At 39.1% G+C, this 19,669-nt stretch overlaps 1 protein-coding gene across 6 annotated transcripts in view; it reads left to right on the top strand.

Annotated features, from left to right (window-relative positions):
- Positions 1 to 19,669, top strand: part of TP63 (tumor protein p63) — a 204,330-nt gene that overhangs the window by 67,901 nt on the left and 116,760 nt on the right. For all 6 annotated transcript variants that reach the window (XM_041002852.1, XM_041002855.1, XM_041002851.1 and 3 more), the window contains exons 2-3: positions 8,996 to 9,124; positions 9,895 to 10,027. In XM_041002852.1, coding sequence (XP_040858786.1) covers positions 8,996 to 9,124; positions 9,895 to 10,027 — 262 coding nt within the window. The remainder of the gene's footprint in view (positions 1 to 8,995; positions 9,125 to 9,894; positions 10,028 to 19,669) is intronic.

Raw genomic sequence — 19,669 nt, 5'->3', positions numbered from 1 at the left:
GATCATCAAAAGCAGAATATCTTCATTCAATGACATAGAGACCTTTCTCACTGATCATTTTAGCAAGTACTTCTGTTTCAAGGATGTGAAGCAGGTAAGGAAAGGAAAGGGCGAGAAAAGCGGCTACTCTACTACACATTCAGCACCCAGCACTTTGGAGCAGACTCAGGCCTCTCACACTAAGTAAAGCAAGTAAGCAAACCCCTTACAGTTATGACGGAGGCACACCTTTGTGCAACACTGCACAGGTGGAAAGTTAGAACGTGGACACCTGTCCACAAACCTGCAACGTCTCTTTAGGCCACTTTCACAAAACATTTACCTGCAGGAGGTAGGACTGCTAGAAATGAGGAGCGACTGGCCTTCAGATGGGATTACTATCAGCGAAAGCCAGTGTGGAAAGTCTTTGTGGAGTTTCGGAAACTTGACCTCAATTTTGGGCCTATAGATCTTAGCATGATAAGTAAGTTGGAGGAAAAGCATAGAGCCATGATATTGATGTACATTGAGCTGTCTTCATCAGGTGTCGTGAATAGATCTGTCCAAGTAGAATACCTATTGTCAGCACAATGCAGACACAACTAGTGCTGCTTGTGTAAAAGGGAGGAACAATAGATGGTGGGTCTTAAAATAACAGACACATAAACTGGGAAGGAAGCTTAGTGATTGTCTAATAATCCAATAACCTCCTGTTCCCCAAATGGGAAACCAAGCCAAAAGAGGAAAAGGTTCTCCCAGTTACCTAGCCAATTAGTGCAGACACTGTAAAAGAATATGGACCATACTTGCATCTGTTTTTATTTCTCTGTGTTTCCCTTTGTGATCAGAAATATGAACTTGGGCTTATTCTTTGAAGGTGGGTGGCAGGAGGGTGCAATGGAGGTTCAGCTGGAAGTTGGTTTCTTAAAAGGGCTCCCGCACACCAGCTGGGAGTCATTTGCTCGTTAGCAGCACATGCCCAGACTCCCCCGTGGTAGTCGGTAATCTGCAGCTGCCCAGGTGCTCTGGATATATTTATTCTCAGCAATTGTGAACCATTGGGCCCAACTTGCAATGATTCTCAGCTGGTTTAGACTCTCTTTGGGAACTTCTAAATAACACTCTTGTCCAGAATCTACTTTCCCAAACTCTGATTTGAAAGAACTGAGGTCATGGCCAGCCATCTCAGCCATCTCAGGTATTCTGACATCCAGGCAGATTTGCACAGAAAGTCATGGTTAATAACCTCACCTGGAAGTGGTGGGAACAGTAGAATGGGAAGTTGTCACTGAGGATGCCTTTGGTCCCAAGAGTGCTGTGGTTGAAGCGAGTTGGGAGGAGGGGCCAAGAAGAAGCCACGGGGCCGTCCTTGGGAAGTAATGAGGCTCAAGCGGTCTCAGGTGGGTGCAGCCAAAAAGCCAGATTCAACAAAGGCGGCAGGCGTTAGAGGAATCTGTGAAGACAGGTTTGCCCTCGCCGCCACTGAAGGATCTTTGGTTTCCTCGGCAAGAAAGAATAACAAAGGACAAGTGACTCGGAAGGAAGTGTCTTGAACGGGCAGGTAAAAAAAAAGAGAAATAATGGGGCAACCCTAGGAGAAGGAGTATGCCTTTGTTGTCAGGAGTCTTTAGACCTTAGTCCATCAGATAACAAAGTCAGAAGGCTCCCAGGAAATGAATGATAGACTCTTTGGACCAGAGACGGTAAGAACTCATTGGAGTCAAGTGCTGAGATTAGAAACTTGAACTTCAGAGGAGAACAGGGACTTGCCAATGATACGAAGTAGTGAAAACTTAGGACTGTGAAAGAAGGATCTGACCCCCATTCTGGGTTCTGACCTGGAAAATTCAGCACAATGTGAGAGTTAGGAAGCAGTTGGCTAAGTTTGGATATTTGTTCATGTTATTTTCTAGGTATGTAACTTTGGGTACATTGGGGCTGGATATGTAAATGGGTTTGAGTTCCCTCATCTATAAAATAAGGTTCTAATAGCAAAATCTTATCATGAGACCGTTAAGGGAATTAATGTCCAAAACACACTTACAGTGACGCCTACCATGAAGCATGTATTTCGATACTAATTGTTATATCAGTTCTAAGTATTACACCACACTGTTTCATTCATGACATCTGAGCCAGCGTGACTGTGATGTCCTTCCTGGGAGGGGTTGGATAGAGAAAATGCAGGAGTTAACAGGGTGCTTTGCGTATGGGAATTTAGGTGAATTAAAATGTTTTTGTCTACGTGCAACTATAAGGGCCTCATAGTAAATCATTTAATAATGAAATTTCTGGGAGGTAGGCACAGGAAGTAATTAACTTGTAAATGTGTTCTGATTTTGTTGAACTTCAAATGTAATGCCTCCTTTCCTTGTGAGGGAAAGTAAGAATTCCAGGCCTTTTCTCTGGTGAGGTTGCGGTCTCTTCCTCATGGTGGCAGATAAGCTCTGACATTGACAGAGCTTGAGTAGCTCCCCCAAAATCAGGAACCTTGGCACAAAGCAGACTAGGGCTTGTGTAAAAGCAGAGACCCGTCTTACCCATAGCCATGAGACAGTAAGCCCTTCCTTATCTGCAAAATGGGATCATGTTGATATCCACCTCCTGGGAAGCTGTGAAAATTAATGCAAGGTACCTCACAGACTACCTCGCTCATGAAAACAATTGAACGTTAGCAGTCTGCTCTGAATGTTGGCATTGCCATCGGTGGCATACTTCTCAAATACTTTCGCAGCAAGCATTTACTTGATACCCACCCTGTGTCAGTTTGTATGAATCTAAAAAGTACGAAGACTAGAAAGTTTAAAAAAAATTGTTTTAAGGAGTATTTTCACTTGAATTTAGGATATCCATTTATTAACAGTGAAAAAGTATTCATCCAAAGTGTAAAATGACAAAATACAGAGAGCTGCTGCTTTCTGAATGTCAGAGAGAAACAAAGAGATGTTTTTATCTGCTAGTTTACTCGTGAAATACCTCTAACAGCTTCAATTGTACCAGGTCAAAGATGTGAGTAGGGAACTCTGTTCAGGTCAGCTTGCCTCCCAGAGTGTGTTGGATTCAGAAGTGGAGCAAAACTGGAACAGACATTCTAGTATGGAATTGTAGCATTGTAGGTGTTGTTACCATGCCAAGTGTCCACCCCTGAAACGTTTCCTATCTTTAAGAACCATCCTCTGTAGTACCTGTGTGAATAGAAAACTTTCCCATAAGTTGAAATGTGATCTATACCAGCAGGAACCAGAAAAGACCCTTGATGATTTGGTTAAAAGGAATGTATCTGCATGGAGCATTAATGCTTGTACATGTATTCTTAGATAACATTTTATTCTTTATGTGTGAAGACACATTTCTAAATTAAGGCATAGTTCACTCTAAAGCAGAAATAGAATCATTGTATAAATTTCTCTTGATCTCTCATGTTTACTATTGGGAACCTTATCTTATAAACTTTACATTTATAATATACAATTTAAAATTTTTGCATTATATAATTACATATAATTAGATATATTTCTATATGAAATATTTTGCATTTACAAATATGTTAACACAGAGATTTATATACGCTTAATATGTTTATAACATGTCAGATTTAAAAGATAAGTTTCACAATAACAATTTTTGGAGAATCAAGAGAAATTTTCACAGTGTACTCCATTTCTGCTTTGGGAAGAAATGAAAGTGCTTACTTCGTACGCACATATATTAAAACTGGAAAGTGTTTAGCTATATATTTTATATTATCAATATAAATATATAATACAAATATAAATACATATTTATATATAATACAATATTATACATAATACATATAATTTTTAGACCACAAAGGCCAGAGTTGGCCTGATCTAAAGTCAGAGCCTGGAGCTTCTTTCAGGTCTTCCACGTGGACGTAGGGACCCAAGGACTTGGACCATCCCCACTGCTTTCCCGGGCACATTAGCAGGGAGCTGTATTGAAAATGGACCGGCTAGGTCATGAACCGATACCCATATGGAATGCTGGCACCACAGATCGAGGCCTAGCCTGCAACAACACAGCACCAGTCCCAATTAGAAAACCTACTTATTTGCTATATCATCACACTAAAGTCTCCCTTGGCATTTGGAAGCTGTCAGTCTTTTCTAAGTTCTTGTGCTTGAGTTTTATAGTTTTCTGAACCCATTTTTGAAAAAAATGCTTCACTCTTTACACAGATCATTCTGATGTATCAGAAAGAATAAATCCTATGAAGTCATTCCAACTTTTGTTTTTATACCTACTCCAGTCTGTGTGAACTCAGGCCACTCACTTAGTCAGTGGATGAGCATGAATGTCCTGATTGCATGTGAGGGTTCTGTTAGGAATAGAGAGGAGAGATACATCCCAAAGATCCGCCTGTTACCATTCCCAGTGTTTCCATGCTACAGTCCTGACCTGCAAAATCCCAGTAAAATAGCAATGTGATTTTGGACTCCCAGTCTTTCATTTGTAAGTTGGGACAACAGACTTGCATTAGCCAAATGGAAATACAATTTTAAAGATTTTTTTATTTTTATTGAAAGATATACAAAAAGAAAACCAAACAAAAAAGAACCCCAAAAATGAAAATCAGACATACAGAGAGGAGGACAGAAGGAGAAGAAGATCTTCTGTCTGTCAATTCACTCCCCAAGTGGTCACATCCCTGGAGCTGCACAAATCCAGAACCAGGAGCCAGGAGCCTGTTCTGGGTCTTCCACGCAGGTGCAGGGTCCCAAGGCTTTGGGCTATACTCAACTGCTTTCCCAGGGCACAAACGGGGAACCTGGATTAGAACTGGTGACCATAGGGGATCCTGGCACATGCAAGGTGAGGGCTTAGCAGCTAGGCTATTGTGCCAGTACCAGAAATACTTTTTAAACATTGTCAGATTGCCATGGAATGAAACAAGGAAAAGAAGACTTGAAACATGCTAGGTAGAGAACCTCATGATAGCTCAACCAGTGAATCATCTCCTTGCAAGAGCCAGGATCCCATATGGGCATCAGTTTTTCTCCTGGATGTTCTGTTTCCTATCCACCTCCCTGCTTGTGGCCTGGGAAAGCAGCAGAGTTCAGCTCACATCCTTGGATGCCTGCACCTGCATGGGAGACCTGGAAGAAGCTCCCGACTTCTGGCTTTGGATCACCTCAGCTTCAGCCATTGTAGCCTTTGGGAGTGAGCCAGCAGAGAGAAGATCTTCATGTCTCTGTCTCCCCTTCTCTATATAAATCTGCCTTTCAAAGAAAAATAGGAAAATCTTAGAGAGAAAAGTGATTACACACACACACACACACACACACACCAGATTATAGTTGATTGAATAATTTAGACCAGTAGGTTTGCCCAAAGGAATGAATAGGCTTTGCTGGGGCACAGTGGTGAATCCTGAGGGGGTCCCCGAAGTAAGTGCTACCTGTGGAGCACTTGTCACACTTTGGATGGGAGAAAATGCTCACAGGAAATGAAGACAGAACAAAACCCTTGTGGAATGGAAAGTGAGAAAAATTCACTGCCAAGGCAAAAACTGGCTAGGCTAGAGAATGGGTAACTGGGTGTGAATTTGAGAGGTTTTAGTACTTGAAGAGGAAGCGCTCAGACTTTGGAATTCAAGGCTGCTCTGTCACAGCCAGGGCGGCCTGGCGGTGAGCCCCGCCTGCACCAGTGGCTCGGCTCCTGCTATTGTGGCTACATGGGAAAGTGAATCGGCGTATAGAAGAATTCTCTTTTCTTGATCTCTCTTCTACTTTCCCATTCAGTTCAGTAAACAACTTAAAAAAAAAAAAGATGCTGAATAGGTGTGGAATGTGCAGAACTTTGATGAAAAGAATTTGTGGTGAAAGCTAGAAGAGAAGAGTCACAGGAGAAAAAAAAAAAACTTGGGGTAATCTGGTCTTAAGATGGACCCTAGCACAAAGGGAGAGGGGCTTCTGAAAAGGGAGTCACCTTAATGGAGTGACACGGTCGGGGAGCAATTGGTGCAGAAATAGACAAGCTTGCTTAAGAATTGAATCAGTTCAGTTATATATAAAAAGGAATTTCTCTTTACAGTTTGTTCAAATTATGGCAAATTAATACTAAGGCATAAGATACACTGGAAACGCATTTTATCTTTCTCTCTGCTGTTTGCCAAAAGTGAGGCTGGCATATGGGCTTGGATGTAGGGCAGGAGAAAGAACAGGCTTCAACACACAATTGAAAAGAAATGATTTCCACTCAAGTAGGAACGATGCTAACGGGGCTCATGTTGAGAATGTCGGTGACTACTCGGAGGCAATTTCTCAAGAACCTGAATAAATTCAGGGAGCTTGGAGACTGCCAAGGCAATTCACTAAAAGGCATTAAGGTATCTTTGGTATCCTTTAAACTAGGCATGACAATAATAATAGTTACTCAAATGGCAGGGAAGTGGCCTGGCATAGTAGCTTAAAGGCTAAAATGCTCACCTTCGCGCCCCAGGATCCCATATGGGTGCCAGTTCTTGTCCTGGCTGCTCCACTTTCCTAAAGCCTAGGGATCCTGCACTAGCATATGAGACCCAGAAAAAGCTTCTTGGTCCTGGCTTTGGATCAGTTCATCTCTGGCCCTTGTGGCCATTTGGGGAGTGAACCAGAGGATGGAAGGTCTTTCTGTCTGTCCTCCTCGCTGTAAATCTGAAGTTCCAATAAAAACAAATAAATCTTAAAAAAAAAAAAAAATAGGAGAGGGATCTAGTGCAGTAGCCTAGCAGCTAAAGTCCTTTCCTTGAGTGTGCTGGGATCCCATATAGGTGCTTGTTCCAGTCCTGGGAGTTCTACTTCCCATCCAGCTCTCTGCTTGTGGCCTGGGAAAGCAGTTGAGGCTGGCCCAAAGCCTTGGGATCCTGTAACCACGTGGGAGACCGAGAAAAAGCTCCTGGCTTCAGATCAGCGAAGATCTGGCTGTTGCAGTCGCTTAGGGAGTGAATCATTGGACGGAAGATCTCCCTCTCCTTCTCTTCTGCTCTCTGTATATTTGACTTTGCAATAACAAAAAATATTTCTAAAAAATAGGCTAGTGACTTGTGAACTAAAAATGAATGGAAATGTGTACACTTTGTGAGGTTAACTGGAAAATTCATTTTGTTTTTTTTGAGAAACTTAAGAGAGATTGGTAATAAAAGCTTAAGCAGTAATGTGGTAGTTTGGAAGAGTGAAGTAGTATGAACAAGTTATAGTTAGAATTTTGAAACAGTTTATCCAAGGACTGAAAAATCTTCCAGGTTAGATTGGTGCTCTTGCTCTTTTGAGCCTATACTACTTTTGCGAGCCTAATGGTGACGTTGAAGCTCCTTTCTGTAAGAACACTCAGCTGTCATTACTAGTACCCCTATGCCATTTCTTGATTATATGGAGAAGGGATGCCTTTTATGATAAGACAGACCTTAGTAGGATGTTACAGTTTTAACAAATCTCATGCTTATGATCTATCACTTGTTTTGTAATAATGAAAATTAGAAAGTAAATTTGCAATTTAATGAAGCATCAGTTTTGAAATCGTAGGATCCTAATTTAAATCCAGGCTTTATTATTTACTATTTGAATGGCTTTGAACGTTTCCCGTATCTGTTCCGCGTATAAAGGCCATCACGTGGGAAGGCAAAGCTGGTGTAGTAAAAATACTAATGAAGATAATAATAATAAGCATTTATTCATTTGAGAGATTTACAGAGAGAGGAAAAGAGAATCCATCATCCTGCTGCTGTTTCACTTTGCAAATGGCATCAATGGCCAGGGCTGGGCGAAATAAAGCCAGGAACCAAGAGCTGTATCTGGGTTTCCCAGAAGTGTCAGGGTCTCAGCCTCTCGGGTCATCTTGTGCTGTTTTCCCCAAATCATTAGCAGGGAGATGAATCAGAAGTGAACAGCCACAACATTATTAACCTGTGCCCATATGTGATACTATCTTTGCAAGAGGCAACTTCACCCACTAAACCACAATGCCTGCCCATGCTGCGTGCACCTGCACATTATCTTGTGTACATCACTTGGAAATTATCATGTAAGAAAAGCTGATGTTATTATTCGTGTGTAACTAAAAGTCATATATTTGGAAATGTACGATGATTGGCTATCCTAGTATATTCTTTAACCCTTTATTATAAACAAAATGAGTAGGGCCTCAATAGATTTTATTCTGGTGTAAAATTGATCAAATCCTAATGATTATATGGTAAGATCTATTCAATGTCGAAAGTCAGTAAACACAACCCCTGATAAAAGGAGTATTTCTTTTCAAATACACAGGAATCAAATTAAATCTATGTATACACGCACATGTAAACTGGAGGTAAACTTGAGGATTCAGCAGCAAAATGAAGCAAACAGAAACAGCATTCATTTGCCAAATTCAGATGTTTGCTTACCCCACAGTGTAACATAGAATTTCACACTCCAATTAAGAACTACCTACACAGACATCAAGGTAAATAACTGGTGATTAAAGAAAATTCGAGAAAGCCTGGAAGTTCAAGTTTGTTTTCTTTGAATGTGAAGCAAAGACTGTACTTAAGACAGAGGTGATTAATCTGAGGGTGAAATGAAAAGATTTTTGAGCTCCTTTCTCTTTTTGAATTCTGCTTTTTAACTGCTGGCCACAGAATTGGTAGATAATCAGTAGAGATACGAATATAGACTTAATGATGGGTCCGACCATTTCTCAGGCTTAATGAGGGAATGTTTATTTTCTTTTTGAAACCTACAGTACACAGATGTTGGGTTGTGGAAATGCGAAGCATAATAACACTATTATTAATTAGGAGAGAAGAACTTTGATAACAGAAGTGATTGTCTAGCATTGGAGGTCTGTCTGATTGTGTGGCAAAATGGGGCCTGTGGTTTTGCCCAGAGAAATAGCAGTTTGCATCTTGTAAGGGTGCTAGATACATAAGCATGGTAACATTGGATATCTTCTTAATAGAATTTGCTTTAAATGTTCAGCATCATAAATATAGAAACTATAATCCTACTTTCTCTTTTGTTTTTTTTTTTTTAAGTTTCGTAGAAACCCCAGCTCATTTCTCTTGGAAAGAAAGTTATTACCGATCTGCCATGTCCCAGAGCACACAACCGAGTGAATTCCTCAGTCCAGAAGTGTTCCAGCATATCTGGGATTTTCTGGAACAGTAAGTATCAAGCAAGAAAGAAAATTTGTACTTATTCATATGTAGACAAAAGTAAAGAACCGAAATATTTTTACTGGGAGCATGTTTCTATCAGTAAAAGTTGGTTAAATATCACTTGGAAAATCCATGCCCTTCAATATCATCTCTGTGTTCAGAGTTTAATGATATTTTTGAGCTTCTAACAATGAAAAAATGTACTGTAAGATGATGCACTTATACATTTTGAGGGTCTAAAAGTGTTCTTCTGCCTCTTCCAAAGAAATTACAATTTTTATGATCAAAATGCATTCCTTTAGTTTGAAGACTTGCCAACTACTACATTGCAAGTATTCTCTGAGAAGGGAATATATTGAGATTTGTGGGTCACTTATTCATGTATGCCTTGCTATAAAATATTTTTACTTTTATCAGATGGCAATTTGGATTGGTGAGTAATTAAGGAGAAAATGAAAGCAATATCTAAGCTTGGGGGACTCTAAGAGGCATCAACATGAAATATCTTTGACACATCCCTTCTACCCTGCTTTCTGATCAGAACTTTCTTTGAGAGGGTTAGGGACCATTATGCCCATTTAACAAGCAGGGCTTAGATCCCAGCGACTTGAAATTGTCTAGTAAGAGGGTAAACCAGGATGCAGACCTAGGGAATTCAAGCCACTCAGGAGTCTTGCTAGTTTTGCAATAGAAAAGGGCTCATTGTTGCCACTTGGGTGAGTGTGTTTTCATTTCTTTCCGTGTCTAACACACTTTGTTTCTTTCTTTGATGGTAGACCTATATGTTCAGTTCAGCCCATTGACTTGAACTTTGTGGATGAACCATCAGAAAATGGTGCAACCAACAAGATTGAGATTAGCATGGACTGCATCCGCATGCAGGACTCGGACCTCAGTGACCCCATGTGGGTGAGTGGCATGGTCCTACTCTTCAGTCAGGGGCCCTGCTGTGTACTTCTCTGCCAAAACTTTTAAATGGTACATAACCAGGCCACTGTGGCAAGAATAAGATGAGTGGCTGTGAGAAGACTCAGTGTCATTTATATATTGACCTTTATGCTCCAAGATGTGTGTTTCTTCAGCTACTGGGAGGCTGTGAGCTTGAATGTAATTCTTTACCTTTTAGAATTGTTCCTCATTGCCAATTCCAGTTTAGAGTGATTATAGATCCCATAAAACTGTCCTTTATTTAATTTTTACTTTTTATGACACAGCTTAACAGGGAATGGGATTTCCTGTCCACCTCCCCAAATTCTCTGATTTACCACTGATTTGCCCTCTAGTTTTGCAATGAGTGTCTTTCATGAACAGTCGTAAGTCCATCGTGCTGTCATTTAAGTGTCTCGTGACAATGCTGGCATGGACAGTGTCAGAGAGCCCATCATCCTACTGTCAGGACATCTTCAACCATTTCACCGGGAGCCCAAACTTGCTCTGTATGCATAGACATATTGCTCTCTGTCTCCACGGCTGCATGTATCAGTCATGAAACTATCCTTTTATGAAGGAAGTAGAAAGAATGTCCCTGTGTAAGACAAGCTGAAATATTTGGTCACAGGATAAAATGAAAAAAGTTAGCTGGTACAAAAGACCGGCTTATCATTGTATCACTGCATCACTCCTGACCTTAGGCTAGTTTCTAATTTACAAAATGCACCTTATGTGTCACTTACCTCCCAGGCAGCTGAGGAGTTTAATAAGTCAATGAGGAAAAAACACTTGTTGAAGGGATTTTATGTGTTTTGCAGTTAATACTGCTGGAGTTTATTTCTACATTTGTTTTACTTGGTTTTCATTGCATTTGAAATGTTAGAGACAGAAACAAAAATACAGTGAGACAGATAAAAATTGATCTTCACCCACTTGTTCACTCATTCCCCAAATGATTTCAAAAGCTGTGGCTGGGCCTTGCCAAAGTCAGGAGCGTGCAACATAGCCCATGTGTTCCACCCAGGTGGCAGGGACCCATTAACTTGAAGTATGGTCTGCTTCCTAGGATGTGCATGACCCAGAACTGAAGTCAGTAGTTAGGTCAGGACTGGAACTAGACACTCTGATATTGGATGTGGGGTTCCTAGATGGTAACTTACCTGTTATGGCAGACATTTACTCCCAAAGATTTTATAAAAATGATTTATTCACAACATTACGTCCTACAGTTTTCTCCATTAAAACTTTTTTTTTTATGAAAATAGATGGAAAGAGTAATAAAAAGTGTGAGGTATCATGGAGTACCTACTGACATTATTGAAAAACAAAGTTTTATACAATCGTTGGCTTTTTTATTTGATACACCATTTGATTGCACCTTTTACTATTTATTTTTTGAAACATAATGCAATTCTTGATGGGAAATGATGAAATGAGGAAAGCTAACAGGAAACAACTACACCAGTTTTGATTCTGAAAATACACCAGTTTCATCTCTAAATTGACTAGAAAAAAATCAATGTCCATGTTGCATTCTTAGCAGCAATACACATACACTTCTCTAAACTAGTGAAATGAAAGAATTCCAAGAGATAGGACGTTCAAGCAGTCGAAAAGTGTTCTTGTTTACCATAGTTGTGTCTACATCCTAATCTAAACATTCAGGACATAATATAGTTTCTTAAGATGATGGTGACACCTGCCTACTCAATGATATATATTTGTTTTCCTTTTGTGGATTTTTCTATTTTGATTCTTGGACTTATGAAAACAGTCAGAAAGTTACCGAAAGCTTTTCATTAGCTATCTTCATTGTCAGATTATTGAAGACAGAAATCTTGAAAGTCAGAAATTCATTTCATTTTTACTGATTTTTTACATGACTTGCTCCTTGATCATCAGTAACGAAATTAAATTGCAGTGTTCAGCTCTGATTATTTGAATAGGAAATTGGAGTTACAGGGAATATATGTATTCTTATGATTAAAAAGATTTTAATGTGAAGTGTATTGGGCTAATAAATGTAGATGAATCTCATTTGTCTAAAGTTGTTCAGAGATGAGTATTTGTTTTATTGGTTAAGATGCCATTTGTGACACTTGCATTCTGTGTTGGAGTGCATGGATCCTTTATCAAGTCCAACCTTCTGCTGAGGTGCACCCTGGAAGTCTGTAGTGATGGCTCAGGTAGTTCATTCCCTGCTCCCCACCTAGGAAAGCCGGATTAAGATCCCACCCACAGGCTCAGTCTCACTTAAGTGCTGTCACAGGCATTTGGTGAGTGAATTAGAAGATGGGAGATTTGTCTCTTCCTCTCTTCTTTTACTACATAACTCTGTCTTAAAGTAATATAACTAATCAATTAAAATGGCTTTTTTCCAGGAGGTGGCCTGTGTTTCCAAAGCCTTTATTTATTTATTTATTATTTTTTAAGATGGAAAGATCTGATCTTCTATCCTCTGGTTCCCTCCTCAAATGGCCACAATGACAAGAGCTGAGCCAATCCAAAACCAGAAGCCAGGAACTTGTTTCAGGTCTCCCATGTGGGTGCTGGATCCCAAGGCTTTGTGTTATCCTCTATGCAATTCCCAGTATGTAAAGCATGAAGCTGCATGTGATGTAGAATAGCCTGGACATGAACCAGTGCCCATATGGGATCCCAGTGTCTTACAAGGCAAGGATTTAGCCATTGAACCGTCTGACTGGACCCCGTTTATATATTAATTCTGATTTTGATAAAATCACTTTATATTTCAGACTTCTTTTACTTGTGAATTGTTTTTACAGAGATGATTTTTATGTATGTCATGAACTATAAATCAAATTCCTCAAAATAAGGAAAAGTTTTGAATGACTGTTAGAAAAATAACTTGTAAAAGCATAGTGGTAAAAATTTAGGTGAATTTAAGACTGAAGAGCTTAGTGAGAGGTTTGTATAGACAATTGATATAAGCTTAAAGATTATAAATCATGATGAATGTGTGATTGTTAATGAATTTAATGTTTAAGAACTAGTAAGAGAAGCATAGAGGTGAACTTTTGGTCCATCAGGTACAATTCTATATGATCTGTTTACAGACTTTATCAGGGTACCTGGATTCAAGTCCTGACTTTGCTCTATGTGGGTCCCTGCGTTTTATACACACTCAGAGGCAGAAGAAAATGTCTCAATCGGTTGGTTGAGTGCCACCCGCATAGCCGACTTAGCTTGATGCTCAGCTCCCACAGCTTCAGTATGGCCAGACACTGAGGGCTGCAGGCAGTCAACAGTGATGGGAAGCTTTCACTCCTTCTATCTCTATCACTTCTCTCTTTCAATCTCTCTATTTCTAAAATTAATATGAAGATGAAAAGTAAAGTAATAGATGAATCCCCCCCACACGCCAATTGGATGAATCAAAGGTGATAAAAGTACCTCTAACAGAGTGTGCCTTCTTTTGTTGGGTGGAATGTTCTAGAAATTTGGATTACACGCAGTTTATACTACTGTGAAATTCTCCCTTCTGATTTTTCTACTATTTCAATTCATTACTGAAGAGTCTTATTCACCTAGAGCTATGCCTTTGCTTCTGTCCTCTTATATCTGTGAGCTTTTGCTGTATGCATCTTAGAGCTCTGTCATAGTTATGACTGTTATATTTCCTTGGTGTGCTGACCATTCTATTATTATTTAAAACTTCTCTCTGTTTCTGTTAATAGAATTGTATTTGTTCTAGTTCTATTTTATCTTTAACTTGTTAATTTTTCACCTAAATTCCGTTGATTTATATCTACATGTTAAATCTTCATCTTTTATTTTCAGCGGACAATGGTCATGATATGGAAGTATTTCAGAGAGTTTATGGAAAAAGCGATTAAAATGTATTTAGTGCAAAAAATTGAACAATATACACACAATATGTGTTTCCTTTAGTTTTTTTAAAAGGCCTTTATTTGATGTGTTGTTTCTATACCACATATTCTTATGAATGGGCCATTTTTGTGCATTCTGACAATCTGACCTTTAGTTGGTGTGTTTGCATCATTTAGATATATTGTAGTTTCTGGCATGCTGTTTCAGTTGCAGTGTTTATTTTTTGTTTTAGTCCTCCGTTATTCTTTTGTTTTAATCTCTCCAGCTTACTCTAACACTGCCTCCTTCTCCCTCCTTCTCTCTCTCTTTAAATTATTTGACCTGTATTATTTAGTATTCAGTTTTAGTGTATCTGTTGAGTTTTGGCTTTTTCTGTTTTCACAGTTTTTTGGTGATTACTCAAAGGTGTTCAGTATTCATTACTTCTTGTTTACTGAGAATCAACATATGAACAACCCAATGGAATGTGAAATCTTTAGCATAGTATTGATATCAAAAACCACTCCTCTCTCTGACCTTTTGCTTTATGTGACTATTAAAATCTCCACCATTTATGTTTTCTGTGTTAACTGCCAAAGTAATAATCTCAAGGGAAGAATAATATCTTGTTGAGTAAGATATTTACCTCTTTGCCTCTTTGTGTCAAAGTTATAGTTCTTATTGAACATTAGGGAATGATATGAAACTTGCAGCTTTTGCATATAAATGTTTTTTAAAAATCTATATTTTGGGGAACTGGAGCTTAAACTGAGTCAACACTCTTATTTGCTGAATTTTTCAGTGATCAATATTTTATAAATATTCTCTCTGTGCCTCTCCAAGCAGACATTCAAACACGCACACACACACACCCAAATTCACTATCAATCATATGTGACATATTTTGAACTACACTTATTGATATTCTCTTATAGTACAGAACTATTCATAATGGATTGATAAGAAAATTACTTTCAATCTTCATTTAATAAATTTGTTTTTACTTATATCAAGCAATACCCATATGATTTCTGTGGCCCAGTAGTATTTCTCTGTAGTGTTTGTTAGTAATTACAGACTTCATTCCAGGAGAGCTGCAATGAGCTTGTCAGTAATAACAAATCATGTGAATTATCCACATGAGCTTCCCTGCATGCCTTCTACCACCAAGCTTTAGAAAACAGAAAAAAAATTCAATCCCTGATATCATGCTAGCAGCTATGATTTTCTACATGTGTTTTTCTTCAAGGCTTCTGGATGCACGGAGTCATCTAAATGTGAGTCCAACACCAGTGTTCGGAGCTTGATATATATGAGGCCGTTTGTCATTCTTGTTTTTGCCTACACTGATTTCTACAGCCAAGCTCTCTCCAGCACTACTGCTTTTCTTTTGTTTTCTCCATTCATTTCCATGTGGATTTCAAAGCTCCATACATCTTCATAACCCCTTTTCTGTTCCTCCAGAAAAGTGTTCAAATTCAGTACAGGCAACATTGATGAGTGTTTTTGTTTTAGATTTCGGACCAAGTGATACTTAATATGAGTTCAATTATTTTCTGTGAATTATTTTAAAATTATAACATGGGGTTTATAGTCAAGCACTTTAGAGTTCTATGAACCTCTTTCCTTATATGCCTAGTTGGACATCATATCTATCACTATTGAACCTCGCAGATTTATCTACTTTAGTTGGAAAGACAGATTTACAGAGAGAGGGAGAAAGATCTTCCATCCATTAGTTCACTCCCCAAGTGGCCACAATGGCAGGAGTAGAGCTAATCCAAAGCCAGAACCCTCTTCCAGCTGTCCCAAAGGGTGTTTTCCCAGGCCACAAGCCAGTAACTGGATGGAAAGTAAAGTAGCTGGGACACAAACCAGCAAATGTATGTGATCTTGGCGCTTGAAGGGAGAGGATTAGCCAATTGAGCTATTGAATCATCACATTGAGCTGTGGTTTACTTCATTTACTTACTTGATTCAAAATTCCTGGCATATAAATATATACTTGATTAAAATGTGGCACACTTGTTACAAGTTATCTGTTATTTTTCATACAAATATTTAAAAGTAAAGATATATTATTTTTCATAAGAATTGAATAACTTAATAAATTTCTGAATCACAGAAGGAATAAACAAATATTATTAGAATTTTATATGTAGATGTTCATATTTATATATAGTTAAGTTTTTATTTCCCTAAAGTATGATGTTGATTCTGATCATTTATGTTTTTTTGTTATTTTTTCAAGAAGAGATTTGTATTAAGGATGTTTGGGATCATAAATTTAAACATATTTTGCATTCTAAGGTGGTTTTTTTTGCATTACACTAAAACTTTGTTATTTAACAATATTGAAACAACCTAATTGCTATATTATATATCATTTTGTACATTCATTCATAGATATACTATGCTTTACTTAATTATGGTCTTCCAAGATTTTTAGTGAAAAATTTAACTGGATAGTATTTTCTGAATGCCAGATATTTAGAAATACAATTATTAGGTGAAACTGAGTGGACACTAATCTTTCAAATTTATTTTTGGAGTTTTATTGTTGTAAATATATGCTCACACAATGTACAAACATATACACAAACATGAAATCAATATGGTTATATATTTTTCCTAAAAATGCAAATCATTGACTCACTGAAGATATTCAGCGCATCAGGATAGAATAATCCATCTTGATACACCTGTCTTTGCTGTTTTTGAAAGGGACATTAGCTTTGGCAGGAGATGAGTACGATATCTTGGAGAATACAGCATGTATCTCTAGCTGTGGGATGCAAAGGCCTACAGGAAATGGGAGATTATGAGGAAAGAGGTGAAATCTGAATTGGTACAGCATATTGGCAAGCTTTCTGATTGGGGCTGGCCTTGAACATGTGAACAGGCATAACAGGAAAACCTCTTATCTTTTTAGTGTTTCTTCTTTTTAAAGGATTTATTTGTTTACTTGAAAGAGTTATAGAGAAACAGAACAAGAGTACATGTGTATGTGTGTGTGTGAGAGTGAAAGCACGCTTCTATCCACTGATTCACTTCCCAAATGTTAACTGGCTGGAGCTAGAAAGGACCAAGGATGTTGGGCATCCTCGATGCTTTCCTAAGCATATTAGCAGGGAGCTAGATTGGAAGTGGAACAGCCAAGACTCCAATCAGTGCCCATGTGGAAGGTTGATACTGCAAGTGGTGATGGCTTTACTTGCTGTGCCACAGCACAGGTTGTCTGGTTCTACTTAAGGCTCATTTTTTTCTATTCCTAGTAATCTTACCCCTGATTAGGAGCAGTAAGACATCATTGAAACACAATGGGAATCCATTTTGGAGTTTTTCTGTATTTATTTTCTGAATATAAATGAAGCAAACAAATAATAAAATGCATTCCTTGTAGCAACAACTGTCTAATTCTTGGAAATGGGTACACAGCTGCTGTGCTGCTTATAGAGTGAGTCCCTGTACTCTGAGTTGAGCCAGACTTCAGGTGTGCCCATAAGACTGTTTTTCTGTTCTTTGTATGGCTTAGCGAGTAGTTAGGCGTCACTTTGTTTAAGAGTGCCAAGGCTGGGACTTGACGTTCAATACAAGCATGCTTTCAAACCTTGAACAAACAGGCTGCTTAATAAAATAAGGCAAAGATTTTTCTCTTTTTCTTTTCTCTAGAAATTCACAAATATCACCTGACAGGTGACAGCTCTTCCCTTACAAAAGGGGCTGTTTGCTTTTTACTTTGGTGTTTGGGTAAACTGCAGCAGAACCAGTAGAGAATTCATTGCCTAGGGGAAGGTGTTTGCAGTTGCAGTGTTTAATCTGAAAAGAAACCCTTTCCTGCTTTCCCCTCCCTCTTCTTTTGAGGAGAGAGTTGGAAATGATAGCCTCGGGGGAATAGCTCCCCTCACACCTGTCTCTGGTGTAACCCCAGCAATGTTACTTAGGACACTGCGCTGTGTGTATGCACTCAGAATGACAGAGTTGAAGAGGGCAGATAAATACAAAGGGATTTCAGCAGAAGCCCAGGAGCTGATTCTGCCCTTGCATACTGCTCGGGTTGAAATCCTAACATGCTGACTTAGGAAGAATATGATTTGTTTGAAGTCATGCACTGTTAGTCATCTGTCCCATCCTGGGTATGAAAACACTGTCATCCTCTACAAAAGTTAGAAGATTCTAAAATACTGTATTTAAGCACGTTAGACATGCTCAAGTTCTAGGGCAGTTTTATTTAGTGTACAGGAAAACCAAGATCTCAAAAATGACTGGTGGCCTCTCTGCAATTGCTAACAGTTTGTGATAACGTCTAAGCTAAATTCAGCTCGCTAACTTTCTAGACCTGCTCTTCATCCATTAAAATAGTTCAAGTTCTGGAGTTGGATGAGTGCCTGTGTTTCAGTCTAGTTCTGTCATTCACTACTTGAGTGACCTTAAGTAAATTTAGAATGTTTCCAAGCTTCAGTACCCCATATGTAAAGTGAGATGATGATAATAGGGACACCTGGAGGAAGAACTATTTTTTAAAATTTAGACAAAGCTTGTTAGAGACCTTGCACAACACACTGCACGTGGCCAGTGCTCAGTGGTAATGGCTGCTCTGGAATGTGATCTCTGGGCCCAGTGCAATAGCCTAGTGGCTCAAGTCCTCATCTTGTATGCTCGGGATCTGATATGGGCACCAATTTGTATCTTGGCTGTTCCACGTTCCTTCCAGCTTACAGCCTGGGAGAGCAGAGGAGGACAGCCCAAAGCTTTGGAACCCTGACCTATATGGGAGACTCAGAAGCAGCTCTTGGCTTCTGATTTACTCAGCTCTAGCCATTGTGGCTACTTGCGGAGTGAACCAGTGGTTGGAAGATCTTTGTCTTTCCTTCTCTCTGCAAATCTGTCTTTCCAATAAATAAATGAATAAATACATTTTTCAAACAAACAAACAAAAAGAAATGTGATCCTTTTGGAACTAGTGAGTTGTCAAGCCCAGGAATTAATGCATATAGAACTCTTTTGAAAGCCAGTGTGCTCCACATGAACAATGTTGAAACAATTAACAAGAACCTTTTTACTTTATTTACTATATGTATTTTTGTTTGACTATTGGGAGTCATTCAGTAATCTGTTGTTTTTAAAATATTTGCTATTTGAAAGAGAGGAAGGGGGCCTGCAGCGTGGTCTAGTGGCTAAAATCCTTGCCTTGGGCATGCCGGGATCCCATATGAGCGCTGGTTCTAATCCTGGCAGCTCCACTTCCCATCCAGCTCCCTGTTTTTGGCCTGGGAAAGCAATTGAGGATGGCCCAAAGCCTGGGGACCCTGCACCCATGTGGGAGACCTGGAGGAAGTTCCTGGATCCTGTCTTCTGATTGGCACAGCACCAGCCATTGCGCTCACTTGGGGAATGAATCATCGGACAGAAGATCTTGCTCTCTGTCTCTTTTCATCTCTGTCTGACTTTGTAATAAAAATAGATAAATTTAAAAAAAACAAGAGGAAGGAAGGGAGAGAGAAGGGTAGAGGAAGAAAAAGGGAGAGAAGAAACTAAGGAAGGGGAGGTGAGGAGAGAAAGAAGAGGGAGAGATAGGAAGGGAAGGTGAGAAGGAGAAATAGAGGATTTCCTTTCTTTTGTTTTCTGCCCTATGGGTTCATTCCCCAGTTGTCTGCAAAGCCTGGGATTGAGCCAGCCTAAGTATGGAGCCTCTCAGTCCCCCACATTAGTGTCAGGGGCCCAAGCACTTGATCCATCCTCTGCTTTCCTCTGAAGAATATTAACAGAAGGCTAGATCAGAAATGGAAC

This window comes from Ochotona curzoniae, unplaced genomic scaffold (assembly GCF_017591425.1).
Source record: "Ochotona curzoniae isolate NIBS_2020 unplaced genomic scaffold, NIBS_Ocur_1.0 scaffold_2587, whole genome shotgun sequence".
Lineage (NCBI taxonomy): Eukaryota > Metazoa > Chordata > Mammalia > Lagomorpha > Ochotonidae > Ochotona > Ochotona curzoniae.
Note: the sequence above shows the minus strand (reverse complement) of the source record. Positions and strands in the feature narration are given on the sequence as shown.